Source organism: Ailuropoda melanoleuca, chromosome 8 (assembly GCF_002007445.2).
Source record: "Ailuropoda melanoleuca isolate Jingjing chromosome 8, ASM200744v2, whole genome shotgun sequence".
Lineage (NCBI taxonomy): Eukaryota > Metazoa > Chordata > Mammalia > Carnivora > Ursidae > Ailuropoda > Ailuropoda melanoleuca.
In genome coordinates, this window is record NC_048225.1 from 62,436,061 (window position 1) to 62,454,665 (window position 18,605).

The 18,605-nt window shown below is 48.0% G+C and overlaps 1 protein-coding gene and 1 long non-coding RNA gene across 8 annotated transcripts in view; one reads left to right on the top strand and one right to left on the bottom strand.

Annotated features, from left to right (window-relative positions):
- LOC105236217 overlaps nucleotides 1–18,605 on the top strand; it is a 161,925-nt gene that overhangs the window by 139,489 nt on the left and 3,831 nt on the right. The gene's annotated exons all lie outside the window — the stretch shown is intronic.
- The window catches only part of IRAG1 (inositol 1,4,5-triphosphate receptor associated 1), a 143,550-nt gene that overhangs the window by 91,119 nt on the left and 33,826 nt on the right, over nucleotides 1–18,605 (bottom strand). For 6 of the 7 annotated variants that reach the window (XM_034666562.1, XM_034666564.1, XM_034666561.1 and 3 more), the window contains one exon: nucleotides 3,867–4,024. The exons of the other annotated variant lie outside the window; for it this stretch is intronic. In XM_034666562.1, coding sequence (XP_034522453.1) covers nucleotides 3,867–4,024 — 158 coding nt within the window. Of the gene's footprint in view, nucleotides 1–3,866; nucleotides 4,025–18,605 lie in introns of those variants that run through there. 7 annotated transcript variants of the gene reach the window in all.

Sequence of the window (18,605 nt, forward strand, 5' to 3'; positions counted from 1 at the left end):
GGCTGCTGGTCACAGGCCAAGGAATGGGTGATATCCTGTTCTTGCAGCCTCTTGGACCCTGAGGCCAGGTCTGGTGCCCTATGATTAGGGGGAGACAGGTGGGTATGTGCCCGGAGGAGAGATTTGGGAGCAAAGCTTGAAGGAACAGGGGAAAGGGGACTCTGGGAAGATGCATAAACTGCCTTCCTGCATCTGTAGGTTTTCACCGCACTATAGGCAGTTGTGGAGGGCAGAACTGAGGGGAGTCACAGGGAGGAAGTTCCAGCTTGACCAGGAAGCAGAGCTGGCCAACCACACCACAGACTTCCTTGTGAGGTGGGGAGTTCCCCCATATGGAGCTAGTCCTACAAATTCCCAAGACCCACCCCAGAAGACTGATTCAATAGGCCTAGGCTGGCAGAGGAATCCAGGTTTAACAAGCTTCCAGGTAACTGTTTGGGGGCTCACACTATGCAGAATTTTGCCTGCCTGGGAGGGAAGGGTGTTAGATGAGATCTAGTGTCTGTTCTAGTTTTAGCTCTGATGCTCTGTCATTCTGTGGTCCCATAAGGTCCCAGGCTTATGTTCTGACAGCTTTTATTCCTGCCAGAACCTCTTAGCCACAAGCTCATTCCTTTCAGCCCCTCCCTGTTCTAGAGCCATCCCAGAAAATACAGTCAGGGCACAACCTCACAGAGCGCATTGTCCAGAAGCTTTATTTCTTTGTGGGTCTTGATTACAGCTTCTGATTAGGGACCTCAAGTGTGTGTATGTGTGTGTGTGTGTGTGCGCGCACGCATGCAGAAAGAAAAACAGGATCTAGGTTTACAGCTTTTGTGTTTTTGTGTGAGAAGGTCTCAGCTAGTGTTCATGTCAGCGATGGGAAATGGGGGCTGGGGTTTGAGGAACTAGAAGTAGGGCTGGACCCAGGGGAGCTGTAAACTCAGAAGGATGCTCTGGTTCTTTGCCTGCTTCACAGAGAGGGAGTTCACACGGTACTGGGGATTTTAGCCAAATCCTCCTAGCCAACCCTGCTTTCCTGACTTGGGCTCCAGCCCCTGGAGGCTCCATCCTGTTCACAAGGCCTGACCCTCCCCTGAGGCTGTGGCTGCCTGAGAAGACCAATGTAGGTTGTCTGATGGGTGCAAAGAGGGAGGTGCTCTTCACTGACAATGCCCTTGGGCTTCGAGAGAACTCAGGGAGGCCTAGTGCCTGTCAGTAAGGGCAGAGAATAAAAGGATACTGAATCTGATGTCACCTTCAGTCTAGAGTCTAACCTGCCACAGCCCCATGGTCCCTCAAACCAGAAAAGGTACTAGAGGGCTGGGCTGACCAGAGTCTAGGAGGCAGTCACTAACACTTGTCCTGAGGAAGAGATGAGGAAGCAGAGGCACAGAAAAGTTAATAGGCTCACAGGAGGTCTTTTGACCAGGATGTGGAGGAACCCAGCTTGGTCTGTCTCCAGAGTCCACATTCTTAAATCCTGTGCTAATGGTCCTCCCTAATAGGACCTGGGCATCAGCTCACCTAAAGTCCTCATGGGTCCTTTTCCTGCTGGGCTCCAGCAGTGGAGAAGCTCTTGGTACCACAAACACTCCCTGTATTGTCTTGACTTCCCACAAGCACAGAAATAGAATCATGGCATTTGAAGGATCTTCAGAGGCCATGGTGGCCTACCCCTTCATGTTATAGAAGTCTGGTTCTGGTTCAAGGTCACAAGGGGAGTGAGCTTGTGGAAAGCTGGAATCTGGAGCTACTGCTGTTCAGCTAGGGCTCTCTGACCCTCAAGTGTGTGGTTAGCTCATGGATTCCTTCCGCTGGCTTGGCTGTGCCTGGAAACTCACACTCACCTCTGACCCAGTGGAGCTGTACCTAGATGTGGTTTGAAGTCATGATGGTCGGAAGGGCCAGCAGGCTTTTGTGCTATCTTGTCTTAGTCTCCTGAGAAGGCTTAAAGGTTCTTTTATTTAGAGAGGTGAGATGATGAACTAAAGGTAAACTAAACTCAGTATAAAAGGATGTCTTCACTAACAGTGGAGTTGCAGCTTTGTCAATCTTTTATTTTTATTTTTATTTTTTTAGGAACACTTGTATTCTTGGGGAGCATGGCATGACAGCTGTTTGGGGGAGCTGGCTAGGATTCAGGAGCCAGATTTTGCATCAGAAACTGGCTTAAGCACACTATTGTCATTAGTGAGGTGGAAGGGGTCAGACAGGAAGGGTCATGGTAAGAAGGAAACCAGGGCTAGGGAGTAAGGATGCTAATGGGGACAGAACTGGGGAAAGTCACGACTAGGGAGAGGGAGCATTTGAATCAGATGTGGATGTTTCGCTTTATGTTGTCATTCTCTTCTTTAATCTTCAAACCTTCAGTGGATTAACAAAATTTTTGTTGGCTAAAACTTATAGCCCACGATTACCAATGTTTTAAGGGAATTGTCCACATTTGGTTAGGAGCAGTGGTAGAAAAGGGGCAGCAACAGAGCACCCTTTTTGGAGAAGACCAGACATCATTCATAGAAGAGCAGAGGAGAAATCTAGAGCCAACGAGAGCAACTGACAAGCAGCACGCACAGGGCTCATGACATTCCTGGAAGAGAGGTTCAATAAAACACTGAGCTGGTTGCCTGTGGCCAAATGCAAGGGGGTTTGGCTCACTGCCATTTAGAAATTCAAGGGCTCCCCACGTGTGCCAAGTTCTGCAACATCTCAATCCCATGAGTTTGGGATAGGGAGATACAAGAAGCCATTCTTTTCTAAGTATTTACTATCTGAGTTCCCACAGTTATGACATACAAGAAAACAAATGTCATCCTAACATGAAAATGTTCACTGAGAGTCTGCCCGCTTACCAAATTAATGCTCACTCATACATTCTTTCCTCACTTAACAAGTGCCTGTCCCTTTGGGCTGAGGTCAGTTCAGACATCTGTCAGATATAATGGGGTGGTATAAGTGCAAAACAAGTGCAAAGTTCATGAAATCAAAGAACATAGTGTTGGAAAACTTCACGTGCAAGGTCTTGGACCAGTGAAGAGCAGATGGAGCTGGAGAAGCTAACAAAGAAAAAATTACAAGGATGATGAGGCAAGATAGGTTCTTTATGAGAAAATGATTTGCATATTGAAAGATCCATAGAGGTCCTTGGGAAAAATGAATGAAGCCCTTAAATTTTAAATACACAATCTCTTAACAGAGGTGCTGTAAAGTAAAATGTGAGCGATGTGGTTCATGTGTACAGATCATCATGTTGGTATAAAGAATAGATATACCAATGCCAAAATCGACACAATTAATTCTTTGTTCCTTCTAAAAAAGTAGTGCATAGTCAATTTTTTGTTATATGTCTAGCTAAAATAATTTTTCATAATTTCATTTGTACAATATAATCTCAGTGAGACTCTTTAAGTTAATTCCTTTTAATCATTTCTCTTTTTTATAATACAATTTTACTGAAAATCTTTTCCACTATTTACTGTAAAATTTTGATCTTCATTTTAAGTGGAATCAGTTTAAATGGCCTTTTGCTGGTAACCACAACCCTGACATGACAAGGCCCTCTATGCTGACGGCTCTCCTCAAGTCTTTCTCCATTCTAGGAAGGTGCCTGCAGGGTTAGTGGCTGGACCTCCCAGGAGACCTCAGTCAGACATAGCCTAGGAGTTTCCTCTCTCAGGATATATGGGGGGAGGGGGGACTTGGGCAATTCAAATGGACTCTGGGTATTTATTCCTCATTGTGGCAGCCACACACCTTCACCAGGTGCCCACTGCAGCCTGCACAAGCTGTCAGCAAACCCTCTGGCCAGGCTTAGAGATGTGGCACCAGCCCAGGGCACTTGGCTTGGCCCTGGCCAGGCTAACTGCAGGCAAGGAGGGGGCACTTACTTGGCCGGTGGGACTCTGGGCTGCCTGTGGCTCTCCAGGGGGCTCCTCCTCCTCGGGAATGTGGGGCATGGCAGCCTCCTGGCGGGAGTGGCCACGTGTGCCCGGAACCTCCGCAGTGTCAGCCCCAAAGATGCTCCAAGAGGCCTGGGCTCCGCAGGCTGAGGAGACGCCAAAAGGACAAGTCAAATCCACTCCCATCCCTGACCCAGGCTGGGTTCCATTTCCAGGAGCCATGAGCTGCAGAAAAAGCCTGCTTGAGTTTGCATCAACACCAGAGGTTGGACTAGGCTAGGAAAGGGCATTTGGAATTGCATTTCCTCCTGTTCATTTTCTCTGTTTACAAAGTCAGAGATGACCTTAGAGATTTTCCATCTAATTTGGTCCTTACAGTAAACACAGCTATCCCAGAAGGGAGAAAAGTGCTTCAAACTCCTCAGAGTCATAGCTAATGGAGGACACTCCATTGGGATCAGATTTGTACCTGTGTATCGTTTATTAAGCACCTACTATGTGCCAGGCACCATCCCAGGATCATTTCCAACATCACCTGATTTAATCTGCATGATGACCTCTGATGCAGGCATTAATATTCACATTTATAGAAGAGAGAATGGCTTCAGAGAGTGGCAGCTATTTGCCAAAATCATACAAAGAACCAAGCATTTGAATCCAGATCTTCCTGATTTTGAGGCCAGGGCTCTTTTCACTGTACCACACAGCCTTCCTTGCCTGGGTTGAGGAAGAGGAGGATGTTTCTTGACTTTCTACCGCGTGGCTGACCTCGTGTCCTTCCACGGCATTCCTGACCCTCAGTACGGGGCTCTCTCACTTGAGGACAACTCAGTGACTTTCTACCGCGTGGCTGACCTCGTGTCCTTCCACGGCATTCCTGACCCTCAGTACGGGGCTCTCTCACTTGAGGACAACCCTCAGTGACTTTCTACCGCGTGGCTGACCTCGTGTCCTTCCACGGCATTCCTGACCCTCAGTACGGGGCTCTCTCACTTGAGGACAACCCTCAGTGACTTTCTACCGCGTGGCTGACCTCGTGTCCTTCCACGGCATTCCTGACCCTCAGTACGGGGCTCTCTCACTTGAGGACAACCCTCAGTGACTTTCTACCGCGTGGCTGACCTCGTGTCCTTCCACGGCATTCCTGACCCTCAGTACGGGGCTCTCTCACTTGAGGACAACCCTCAGTGACTTTCTACCGCGTGGCTGACCTCGTGTCCTTCCACGGCATTCCTGACCCTCAGTACGGGGCTCTCTCACTTGAGGACAACCCTCAGTGACTTTCTACCGCGTGGCTGACCTCGTGTCCTTCCACGGCATTCCTGACCCTCAGTACGGGGCTCTCTCACTTGAGGACAACCCTCAGTGACTTTCTACCGCGTGGCTGACCTCGTGTCCTTCCACGGCATTCCTGACCCTCAGTACGGGGCTCTCTCACTTGAGGACAACCCTCAGTGACTTTCTACCGCGTGGCTGACCTCGTGTCCTTCCACGGCATTCCTGACCCTCAGTACGGGGCTCTCTCACTTGAGGACAACCCTCACCGGGCCTGTGATTCTAGAGGCTCAGCCGGGTGGGTCTTGTGTACTTTCTGCAGTGCCCACCACAAGCAACCTTTCATTGCTTCTCCAGAAGCCAGGCTTATCCTGTCTCATGGTGTAGCAGCCTTGAGGCCCAGCTGGGATCGACCAGTCAGCATAATCTCACTTGTCTCACCACAGTGATTGGCTCAGGGATAGAGAATAGGTCCAGTGTAAACCAACGAGCACACTGCAGTGTTCTGGGACCCAGGTGCTTTATCTTGCTCTGGGTGGTAGAGTGCACAGTCGTAAGACCCAATGTTACCGATGCCATTTTGTTTCTGTTTGGAAGTCCAAACTGAGGATAAAACTGACATACATAGAGAGGGGAGTAGAGCCAAGACACTTGCAGAAAAAAAGAAGGTGGATCCCTGATCAAAGTTCGTCTGAAGCCTGAATTCTTTCTGGACTAGCCAGTTATACAATTAAATTTCTTAGGGTTTACTTACAACTACTAATTTGTAACTACTTATACTAACTTGTAACTACTAATTATTGTGACTTGTAACTAGTAACTATTCTTTCATGTTGTTTAGGACTGTGATCTCTCCAACAGACCTGAATCAATGGGCCTGGCTCCTCTGCTTCCTCTTAGAAAAGTCCAGTAATGTGAGGTTTCAATCTGCAGAGGCAGGATAGCAAGGTAGAAAGAACACAGGCCTTGGAACCTTATATCTGGATTTGAGTCCCCACTCTGCCATTCACTGGCTACATGGCCTTGAGCGTTGGCTTCACTTCTGAGCCTCACTTTCCTTATCAGAGGAACAGAGATAAGAATGCCTCCCATGCAGGAATGTTCTAAGGACAAAATGATATTGAGCACCAAGCACAGAGGTGCTCACAGAGGCCACCTGCATGGAGGTCTGCAGCCCAGGAAGCTCGGCCAGAGTCCAAAAGCTTCTACCCAGCCTCTTCCCCCACTAAATTCCTCCCGGTCCCCTTTCCTAAAGGGGTGGGAGAAGCCTTCAGGGACCTGCAGAACCAGGAACCAGCCTAGGTCTACAACTTCAGAGATTCCCTGAAGTTGCTGCTCTGCTAGTCAGACCTCAGCCTGACTGAGACCCTGACCTCAGCCACAGCCAGTGGGCTACTGGGATACACACCGGAGAAACAAAGAACACTGAGTACCTACTGTGTCCTAGGTCCTATGTAAGGTGATAACTGCAAGAGACTGTAGGAGGAAGTCAGAAAGCCCCACCACCTCCCATGATACTAGATATTCTTCTGGTCCCACAGGAAAGGCCTGAGAGCCTGGAGCCAGAGGGCTGTGGGCAGGCTCAGATCTGACATCAGCCACAACTCTGACAGATGCTCCCACCCAACACACACACTTTTGACTGAGCTCCCCAAGGAATCAAAGGGTCTGATTCATCATGGATAACTAGAAGATTCATCAAAAAATGCTTGTTGATTTATATTTAAAGAACTAGAGAACTTTAGCCATGATGGTGGTCAATGAGACCACCATCTTGACTTTTGTCAGTCTCTGCAGTGGAAAGGTAGCCCCACTGAGCTCTCAAACAATTGGGGTGACCTCTGTTGGTCAATTCAAGAAATCTCATCACAAGTAGGAAATCCATGAACTGAATTATTCGTTCATTCACCACACTGACTTTATATGTGCCCTACCAGGCCCTCTGCTAGGTGCTGGTGACTTAAAGATGACGAAGATGTGGTCTTGGCCCTCAAGGAGCACAGAGTCTAGTGGTGGGAGGCAGTATAAAACGGTATAACCGTTAAGACTTCAAAAGTGAGAAGTGGCAGGATCTCAGAAAAGGATCCCCAACTATGGAAATTGGGACAGGTGAGGTATAGTTTTAGACTAGATTCCATGTTAGAAATGGTGTTTGAGCTGAGCCATGAATACTGAAATGCTGAGTGAAATTTCTCTGAACAGAATAGCTAGGGGGAAAGGTGAGACAGGAAGGGAGAATCCCTACTGGACAGATTCAACCTGTCTCTTGGGAATGAGAGCTATAGGGCCAGGGCATACTATGTCTTGCGTCCCAAGCAGTCACTATATGGATGAAATGAGCATCAGATTTACCCAAAGATTGGCTCTGTGATTAATTTCTGTCACCTTTACTTGGATTTCAACAGCTGTGACATCAGTGGTGCTGGACAAAGTATATGGTCACAGGGTTGACAGTAGTAAAAGAGTATCCACAAACCCCAGTTCTACCAAGGAATTTGGTGCACTTCCCTAGAAACCTCTTAAGTGATGATGGATGTATGTGCAGGTCCAGCCTGTCTTAATAGTAATATGGTTCCCAAAACATGAGCGGTGACAGTTCTACTTTCCTTTCCACCTTAATCTACACAAAGTGTATTGCACTCTGAGTGGTAAGAAGGATTCAGACAAATTGGGACATGTTCCAAAAAGGGGAAAGCAATATGCAGGAAGAAAGAATTTGTCTTTAAAGAACTAAAGATCTTTAGCCTGGAAAAGAGAGGGTGCGGGAAAAATAAAATCGCTTCTCAGCTATTTGAAAGTCATTCCTATAATTGTATTGTCCCCAAAGGATAAATGCATGACCAATGAATGAAAGGTCAGATCAAGGCAAAGGAATCATGTCTAGTGGTTGGGACTATTTGAGATGAAACAGGCTACTTTTTAAGGTAATGAACTCCCCATTCCTGGGAGAGTTCCAGCAAAGGCTGGGGCAATGGTCACTTGATTCCTAACCCACTCCAGGGGCCATTTTCAACCCTGGGAGTCGCTGAAATCCTGGACTCTTCCTAGTCACAACAAACCACAAATGTAATGGTCCCATCTCATAGGATTCCGGGATCATGGTATCCCAAAGTCACATAAAAAAATATCTCATTTTCTGACCCTCCACTTTCTTCCTTCCACCTCCTGCTCAAGAAAGACCTTAAGTCAGTCCCTCAGTCAGAAAGCAAAGCAAAACAGAAACGAATTAAGTGAGACAAGCACTAAGAGATGTCAGCTGCTGTAGCACAAAGCAGAGTGGAGACTGGCTGTGGTCCCACACTTGACAAGACAGAACCCCGAGCTCCTCAGGGGGAGCCCCAGCCGCCCCGCCTGCCGAGGTCATTCTCACGCTGCTCCTGCCCCGTTTGCTCGCTCGCCCGTCCGTTATTATAAACTCCCTGCTTAAAATAGCAAGGTAACAGCAGAGTCCTTCCCCCAGGGTGACATCTGGGTTCTGCTGGAGCTTGTGGGCACGTGGACCCTGCATCCATCACAGCAAAGTCAGGGTATAATCTGCAGGAAGTGGTGATCTAGAGCACCAACCCATAAAAGGAAAAAATATTTAGTAATGTTTGGTCTCTGAGCCGTTCCTTCTTTAACCCATTTTCAGGGCCCTTAGAACTACCTCTTTAGCCTGGTCAGTAAAGGGTTAGATGAGTCATTGTCAAGAGCCAGTCAGCTCTTCGGATTCTACTCATTCTGTCCCTAGCCAGTGCTTAACTATATAGTTTGGCCCATTTTACAGGAAGGAAAACTGAGGTGCAAAGGACGGAAACAACTTAACTGGGTCCAGTAACATTTGTACCTGGTGCAAATTATCTAAGTTTCTGCTGGGATATCTCTCCAATCATTTGTGTGCCTGACAAGGCCAGAAGTCTTTAATCCATATTTAAATATTTTATCTACCCTTGCCCATGCTCATGAAAGAAAGCAAGCTAGTATATTTTTCTTCATTCTCTCATTTATTATGTATTTCTAGTTTGTCTACTGAGTGTCAAATACCATGCTAGGTATATTACAAGTGATAATTTGCTTAACCCCTGTGAAATGGGTTTTATTATTTCCATTTTACGTATTAAGGAAATAAGGATCAGAGAGGTTCAGTAACTTGCTTGAGATCCCACAGCTAATAAGCGCCAGGCCAAGGATTATGAAGCAGCCTGGTCTGACCCCAAACCCATCATCTCCCCCCTCCTCTCCGCTGCCTCCTCCACCTGGAGTTCCGCTAAAGTACGGTAGAACCCAACATAGGAACCTGCCCCACAGAGAACTGGAATGTGCATTCCCAGTGGGGCCATGAGTGGTGGGGGGGGGCAGGGCAGAGCAAGCAGCAGCTTGTCAGGCAGGGGCCTTATGAGGGCAAACGTGTGGGCCCACAGTTTGAGGTTGTAGGATGCCCAGGGTGACAGATCCACCCATTCACCTATCCATCTGTCTCTCAGGCTATCCATTCATCCACATGCCTTCTGACTCCTCCATTCATACAACTGTCCATTTGTTTGCCTTAAAACTTTCATCCCAGAAAGTCCCATGCTTGTTAGATCAGCTGCATAGGCTCTGCCCCCTGTGGGCTATGGGGAGAGGGCAGGAGAGGCTTGCTCTGATGGAGTGGCCATTCAAACATAGGCATGCCCATCCACAGTTGACAGAATACCTCCATCCTCCAACCCCCTGTGGGGGTTGCCCGTGTCCCTGCGAGCATCATCAGGGCTCATGATTCAGCAAGGGCCTTTACAGAAACCGGATAAGTACTATTATTATTAACATTATTAGTCCCATTTTACAAATGAAGAAACAGAGCCCTGAAAACTTACCCAAAGTCACAAAACCCATGAGGTCTGTCTGACTCCCCAGTCCCCAACTGGTGAAGCCCACAGGCTCACAGATGGTGGTCTTAGCAAGCAGTGGCCTTTACAATGGCCCCAAGGATGGCTCTCCCAAAGCCTTGCGACCAGCCCAGAGAAAACCACAGTGTCCCAGGAGCACAGTCTACAAGCTGAGTGGCTCTCACATTTTCTTTGTTAATCTTTGGGTGTCCAGGGAAGAGCCAGAGGCCCTTCTGGGAAAAAAACGGGTTAACCCAGACTCCACTGACCTTTCTGGAGTGACTCAGAATTCTCAGAAGGGAGTTTTTTTGTTCTTCCAGCTTTGAATTTTTGCTTTCATTTTAGCAACACAAAGAATTTGAAAGAGATTAGGTTGCTATTAATACCACTGGTCTATCTCTAGATGAAGAATTTGATGAAGGGAGTTGTTTGGGGTGACTGCACACACATCTCTCTCAGTCCCTCTGCAAATTCAGAGGGTGACAGGGAGGACCAGTCACCTAGTCCTGCCTCTTGCTCCTCTCTTACAGGCCCAGACAGGGGCAAAGACTTAATCAAAGCCATACTTGTGAGTGAGGGGCCGTCAGAGAAGGTCCCAGAACCCCTATTCCCCAGGCCCTGCTACAGACATCAGCATGTTGCTTTTGGTAAATGATAAACAAACATGTCCATGCTGTGAAAGCAGGCATCCTTTGGCAGTCCCTCCCAATCTTCCTCCTCCTTGTGGTCACTCTCATGGGAGAGAGAGGGGGCTCCCTGGTCCCCAGTCTCGCCCCAGGGCAGTCCCGGACACACTTGGAAAATCTGGGACATCAGAGATCAGGTCAAAGTGCTGAAAGGCACTTCTGTGGGTCCCTGGGCCTGGCCAGCTTCAGAGCTGGGTCCTAGATCCGACAAGCAAGCCTGAACAGGGCTGAACTCAGGAGAACACTATCCTGCTTCCTAACCTTGGAATGCTGCAAAAGGGCTTTGGAACTTGGAAGATTAGGTTCTAATTCTTTTCTGTCTCTTCCCTGCTGGATTAGTCTCCCCTGGCCTTTGTTTCTTCATCTCTAAAATGGAGCCCCTTTTAGGGTTGTTGCAAGGATTAACTTAGGGAATACATGCAAGATGCTGGCACATGGTATGTGCTCAATGAGTTCCTTTCCCACTCTTTGAAAAGGTCAGCTGAGTTCTCTGAGCCATGGCATCATCAAAATCCAACCAGGCCCGGACAGTCTGCCGTTCATCCTGAATAGCAGAATTCCAGCTTTATCTCTTGCAGGTAAAGGAGATACATTCCTGGCCTGGCCAGGACTTCTCTGTACAAACAAGTAGATAACAAGCCATCAGACATCATTGGAATTAAACCCATCAGGGGCTATGCACTCTGACATTTACTCTGCTGTTGGGCAGCCAGTGGCGGCAGACAGTGGGGTTAGAGGGAGAGGGTACAGTACTGTGGTCATCCCAGATCTATGCTGTGGTCAGTCCCAGGTCTGTGTTGTGGTCAGCCATTGATCTGTGCTCTGGTCATCTCAGATCTGTTCTGTGGTTGTCCCAGGTCTGTGCTGTGGTCAGTCCCAGGGGAGCAAGGGTGGCGTATAGAAGGGCAGAAGAAAGAAGTAACAGAGGGGGGAAGATGAGGGGCCGGAAGGGACTTCCCAATGCCTTCTTGCCTTCAACACAATCCCTCTGGTCCAGGGACTGGGACCGCAGGGGGTGCCGTCTGGCAGGGCTTGAGGGAGGCTGGTCCTGATCACTTCCCAACACCCCCTGGGGTCTGCACCCTCTAGCCATGCTCTCCAGACCTGAGGATTTCTTATAGGTTCTGTTGGCTGGCAGTACCTTCCTTCCCTGATTCAGAGCCCATCCCAGCCCCAGGAGTGAACCAACTCCTGCTCAGACCGGTGCCAGACCACCTCCAGGAGGAGAGGCTGAGCCAGCCCCAATAAGAGGAGTGCAAGAGTCGGCACCTGCTGTGCTCAACAGGGGGCTGGAGTAGGGGACACCTGAGATAGCTAAAATAGTAACTGACCCCTCCCTTCCCCTCACACAAACAGGGAGGCCATTCCATGCTCATTGCCTCGGGGAGGGGTGTAGCAGCAAGCTGTAGAGAAAAGGGAGTCTGTCTCTGTGTTCTATGTAGTGAAAGGCTATCCCTTAGCGAAATGGAGAGGGCTCAGGGTACAGAAAAGAAATTTGGGGAAAGCATCCTAAGTAAGAGTAAGTCTCCCCCCACCCCCAGGACTGGTAAAAGATTATGGGGCAAGGGACAGACAGGAGAGGCCATGTAGAAGCAATGAGAGTATGGACTCTGGTGAGGCACTAGAAAAGAGCCTGTGCCCTGCTCCCTGGGAGAGGTAGGGGGAAAGTCCCGAACTCTAAGTGTAGAGAGGTCTTGGGTCCCTTTTCCCAGACAAAACCCTGTGGAAAAGACCCCAAAGAGAGGAAATGGTTATTTGTAATGACCTGATAGACAAGGCCTTCAGACAGCCTCACAAGACTGGTTGCATCCTAGGAGGATAGGTGGGTGAGAGCAGGGGGCACATGGTACAATCATTTCTGTGTAGCTAGCAGCAGAGTTGCCAGACTTGAGGGTGCCGTGAGAAGGCTGATTCAGCGGTGACCTACTGACCCAACAACTCACAGAAAGCATGGTGGACATCTTGTCAAGTGGGCGGATGATAGCAGGCATGAGCTCACCCTCCTCACCCCAACTCCTTGGTACTCGGGAAGCTCCTTGGACCTTGGGTGCCATTTTGGAGAAAGAGGGCTGGTGAAACCCTGAAATTCCTGGGATCAGGTTCTAGGTCCCCTGAAAAATGGTGAAGCCAGGGCAGACCTCTCTCCAGCCCAGCCCACCCCCCAGCCATGACGGGAAGTCAGCCAAAACATCTCCCCAGGTTTCCTCCCCAGCTTGTTCACTTCAGCAATTCTTTTTTAAAAATAAGTCCACTTGAAAAAATTTTCTCTTCTTGGAAATATGTGCAATTGCTCAATCAGAGGCAGTTCAAAGGCACTGGGAACAGCAGAAAAGTATCTGAGCCTCCCATTTAGCTGCTAGCGGAAATAAATCTTGCCCGGTTCTCTTTGTTCCAGGCCGCCCGGCAGCCTCTTTCCTGAGTCACTAACTCCAGGGTGACATGAATCATCGTCCTGGGGTAAAGGACCACACGGTTTTCCCCGGATCTGTGTGGCTGACCAGGGCACTGAGGGGCCATCAGGAAGCATAGAGGACCAAGAGCCCCTTCCTAGGTCCTGGGCCTGACCCTGCCCTCCCAGATGTGTGACCCTGGGGAGTCCCTCAGCCTGTCTGACAAGGAGGTAGATTTATATATCTTCCCACTTGTACTTTCTTGGAGCTTCTCCAGTGGTGTGCTAATTGTCAAGAGTTTTGTGAGCTGGTTGTTAAACACAGGCATCATTAAAAATTGAATTACAGCTTTGTGCAGTAGAAGTATTGTAGCCAATGAGGTTTATCCAAGGCGTGATTATTTCTAATTAAGAATTAAGTTACAATTAAATTACACTAAAAACAAAGGAAATAAATGCCCACAAAAATCACATCCTAATTATTTTGCTGCATCTTATTGTTATCTGTACTCTTGAGATGATTTAGTTCTATTGTATCTGGGGGGGACACTATATAACGATGTGCTACTGTGCATCTCTTTCCAACTTCACATTCAGTGATGTGGAATTAGTAGCTGAAATTGATCATGGTGCCACCAAAATCAGTAAATCAGTAAATGCTCCATATCAAGGCTTTTCGTCCAAGAGAGCCAGCTGTTAAACATTTAGCAGCTCACCACTGAGCTTCTCTGTCCGGGGCTCGGCTCCTCACCCCTGCTAGGGTGCAGAAGGAATACACATGACTTTAATATCACCCCCCAATAGCAGAATTACAGAGATTTGATCGCCAGTTACCTTTGCACAATGCTCCTTAGGTGTACCATGTCCCAAACAAGATCCATCATATCTTCCCCTCCCCAGCCCTGCCTTCTCCCAAGCCCACTCCTCCTGTACCCTGTTGAATGGTACTCAGACTAAAAACCCGGAAGTTATCATGGCTCCTCCCTCTCCATCACTCCCACAATCAATTAGATTCCAAGTCCTGTCAGTCCTAGTTCAGACATGCCTTTGAGTGCTTCCCTGCTTCCCCTGGCCACCACCCATGCCATGGATCTGGGTGACCTGTGTCACTGCAACAGCCTTCTTTTTCTCTTTCCCTCTGGTCTGGTCCTTTCCAGCCACTCTCTACAAGATGCCAGAGAAGTCTCTCTAACACATAAGTTGGACTGTCCTGCCCCTTCTTATGGAAGACAGAGTGTGGCAGGCAAGGGAGTACTGGTGCCATCTAATGAGAGCAGTTACTGTTCAGTTCTGAAATCATGAAAAATTTTGGGGGAGACCAAGCTCTGCTCCACACAGAAGCATCTCACCATTCCAGTGGCCATGCCTCTGACAATGTGATCAATCCAAACCCAGCACAAGATTTGGTAGCAAGCATGAGATATGGTATGGTGAAAAAAGCAGGAGTTTGGAAGTGAAATAGACCAGGTTCCAGCATAGCTCTGGCCCTTACAGCTCCATGACCCTTGACAAAGCAATGAATGTTCTCTGGGAGCAGGCTGTCATTTGGAAGATGGGGCTAAGATACTTTTCTCAAAGGGTTGTTAGGAGATTTATATAAAATAAAGCATGTATCCCGCACATAGCAGATACTTACAAAATGTTCTTTTACTTGCCTCTGAGAAAGAATATTGATTGACAAACGTCACTTTGCTTCATGCCACACAGGCCTTCACTTACAACCTAGGTATACTCCTTCCCATGCACTTTACAGGCTTGGTTTTCTGCTTTGCCAGCCCCTAAAAGCTGCGAGAAGGGACAACTGACTGCAGGAAGGAAGCAGCCACATTCTAAAGAGCAGATACAAGCTCTCAGCTTGGCACATACTCTCTGACACCTTCCTTCTCAACTGAGTTTAACCCCAGTTTATAGCCCAGCCCAAAGCTGGTGGTCATGAATGAAGCAAAGCTCTGGTATTGGCTCCCTGAAAAGACAGGGGAGCAAGTTCTATTTCAGAACATTTCTATCCAAGATGGTTAAAATGCATAGTTTGACATGATCACTTTTGTTCATAATATATTAATTGGGGGGAAAACAGGTGGTATGACTGTACTTTCATTTCAAAATTATATATATTTTTATGTGAAATAGATATAGATTATGGCTATCTATTAGGGAGGGAAGTCCAGAAGGTTAAAACCCAAATGTTAAAAGTGGTTATCTTCAAGTGGAATTATGAATAAAATCAATTTAATACCTTTTAAATATTTATATCTGTATTTTTTCAATTTCTCCCCCACAATGAGCATGACTTACTTGCATAATAAATGATGGAATTGTTAAAGGAAAAAAGAGTCTCTTTGGTGTCCTGAAAAATTACTTAGAGAGCACAGTTTATGCCTGATCATGGACTACTTAGGCATTATTTGTCCTTGTTTCAGCATGTGCTAGTTGAGGCTCTGAACCTTCATGTGGACTCTCCTGTCTGGGAATTCCCTGGCCAACTCTTGTTCATCCTTTAGTACTCTGTTCAAATGTCTCTTCCACTAGGAAGCCTGCCCTGACTCCCTGTTCTGATGCCACTCTTCTGGACTCCGACAGGCCCATGTTCTCCCCTGTCTCATGGCTCTCTGCCTTGTCTTGTAATCATCTGTTTACTGCATGAACAGTTCTCAGCCTTTTTGCTACCCAGTCCCCCTAAAGCATATGGCAAATTTCTGTTAACTAACAGAGCATAAATCTCCAGGGTACAGAAGTGTGAATTGTCCTCCAGTGAACTCTGACGAGGCCCCCCCGCATTGGGCACACTATCCCCTCAACCCCCCTTTTTCCGCTTCTCAGACACACTTATTAAGAATCATGTTCTAAACAGTGGGCTCCTTGATGGCAGGGCGAGCATATAATTCATCTGCCAGAATTTCTTGAATAGATGAATAAATGAATGAGTAAGTGGGAGAGTAGAAGAAAATATGTCACAGACTCTGATACAGAGTTGTTAAGAGTTCAAACCCTGGTTTTTGAGGAAGGCTTGGGAAGTCAAATGACCCCTCCAGGGCTTATTTCACTTGCGGCCCGATCATGTCCTTGGAGTTCCTCATGTGAGAAGTGGGGAAAATAAGGACCTGTTTTCCTCTTACTTAAGCAATATGAGCACATATCATCTGGGCGGCTGCATATGCAAGTAGATGGCCTCACCTGCCCCGTTCCTACTGAGCTTGCCCAGGTTAACAGCTGAGTTTTTTCTCTTGATGATGTAAGTGGGTTTCCTGTCTTCTCTGACACACAGGTATGCAGATTTTCCCCATAGGATTCTACCAACTGAAACCTCACAAAAACAGGGCCTCCTCCTCTGCCACCTACGTGCCTCTGTTTGACCATCTAGGAGTACTTTGCAAAGCGACTTTTAGGATTCCCTTATCAATGGGACTTGCAGCTTTCACTTAAATCCTGTAGGAAGCCACAGAGCAGCCCCACTGGCCCTTCCAGCTCCACTTTGAAAACCAGCGAAAGCAGTTCCCAAATTGCTGCTAGTGTGCTCAAAGTGGTCAAAGCCTCCGAAGCCAAACCTGGACACGTGCCCCAACTCCTGCTCTGATGAGGGGACAGACTCTGATATTGGGGGTCCGGGAATCTCCCTCTCCTGTGAGGCAGGCCTCTGGGAACTGTGGTCTTATCTCAGGGAGAAGGCCAGAAGAATTGAGCCAGCTTGGTGGGACCCTGGCAACAGCTGGTGCTGCCCTCACTATACGTGGAGACTCTCCCAGAAGCCAAAAGTGGGGCCAAATCTCAGCCAACAGCCTCTTCCTTGGATCTTCCGGTTTCTGTGTCTGACGACATTCATTCCTTAGGACAAGGACAAGGACGGACAAGTGATATTTTGTCCAAGACATGAGATGTGTCAATGGCCACCCAGGAGCAGCCTGTCTGAAAAGCCAGGATCAGCACCCTATCACCTTGGGAACTTCGTTCCAAATAAAAATAAAACTTCTTTCTTGACTCAGCAAAGACCCCTAACCCCAATCAAAATAAATATATACCCAGTTCCCAGTATGCCAGTTCCTCCATCCTACTCTCCCTATCCTCCCCCTCCCTTCCCAGCTTTGTTCTGGGAAATGACCACAGAGGTCTAAATGCGGGAACCGGTTTCAGAAAGTCCAAAGGAAAAGATGGCCTTCACAGTGCCTAAGTCATTCATTCATTCATTCATTCATTCAACAAATGGTTAGTGCGTGCCTCCTTAGTGTCAGGTATTACGCTAGGCCCTGGGCTCTGAGGTGTGCCCTTCAGGCTGCCTTTCCAGGAAGCCTTCCCTGACCTCCAGGATACTGTGTGCTCTCTGGTCTATGGTAGCACGGTGCGGGTGCCCCCTATCTGCCACATTGTGGTCTCTATTTCCTGTACATTAATTGCCTCTGCCAAGCCTGATGGTACAGAGCTTTACTTTTGTGCCCCAAGCTGTGGAAGCATAGCATAGGTCCTGGGCAATTGCTCAATACCTGGTGGATCCCTCCTTTGAAAGCAAAGACTCTAGGACTCAAACCCCTCTCAGCAGCTATGGAAAGAGGCCCAAAACCTGGTGTTGGGCTGCAGGGCACAGTGTGGCCTAATAAGTACTTCAGGGGGCCAAAGGAAGGATTGCAGAGGCTCAGTTCCAGGGGCCTTCTGGTGGAGGGAAGAGCAGACTGAAACCATCCACCTCTGTGGCATTGCGTTCCTTTACCACTTGGGCCTCAGTCTTCTCATCTTCACAGTAGAGGGTTGGGCTAATTTGCCAGCCTGAGCCCCACTTTCTACCCCATGAGTTTGGGGTCCGTGTTGCCTATGGAGAGCAGTCATCGGTCAGAGGTGAGGGGTCTGACAGGCAACCCCAGGGCTGGAGGCTGCCTTTGAACATCTTTGTATCACATCCTCCCAGTTACAGTGATTGGTTCAATGGTGAGCATGTGACCTACCCAGAGCCAATGAGACACAAAAAGATTTTGCTGGGAAAGAGAGTCTTAACTGTAGATCTTAAATGTAAGAGGGTGAAAACAGAACCCTTATTGTCTAAGAATGGAATCAATATGAAAGAGAAGATAGCAAGGAGCTAGAAACTAGGCGCTAAGGCTGTCACCTGATGCCCTGATCAAGCTATGCCTGATAGCCCTGGCCTTTTATGTTTCAAGAACCAACAAATACCCCTTTTTGCTTAAACTGGCTTGTGTTGGCTTTTTTGACACCTGCAATAAAGAATTCCTACTGGTACAAACAGCTTAGCCTTTGTAAAGTGGGCTGTACAGGGTCTTTCTGGACACCAGGGGCTTTTCTCACCTTGCTTCTCTGTGCCGACACGAGAGTCGGAGCTGGAATACTCAGATCTAGAGCCAGTGAGCTTGCCCTAAGTTATTCCATAACTAAACATATCACCACATGCCTTTCCTCGGAACCTGCTTCTCCTTCTGCATTCCCTGCCCATATTGATGAATCAGTGTCCTCTCTGAAACCCCAGCCCAAACCTCTGAATCTCCCACCCCCACAATGCCTGACCCCCCCCCTTCCACTCAACATGTAT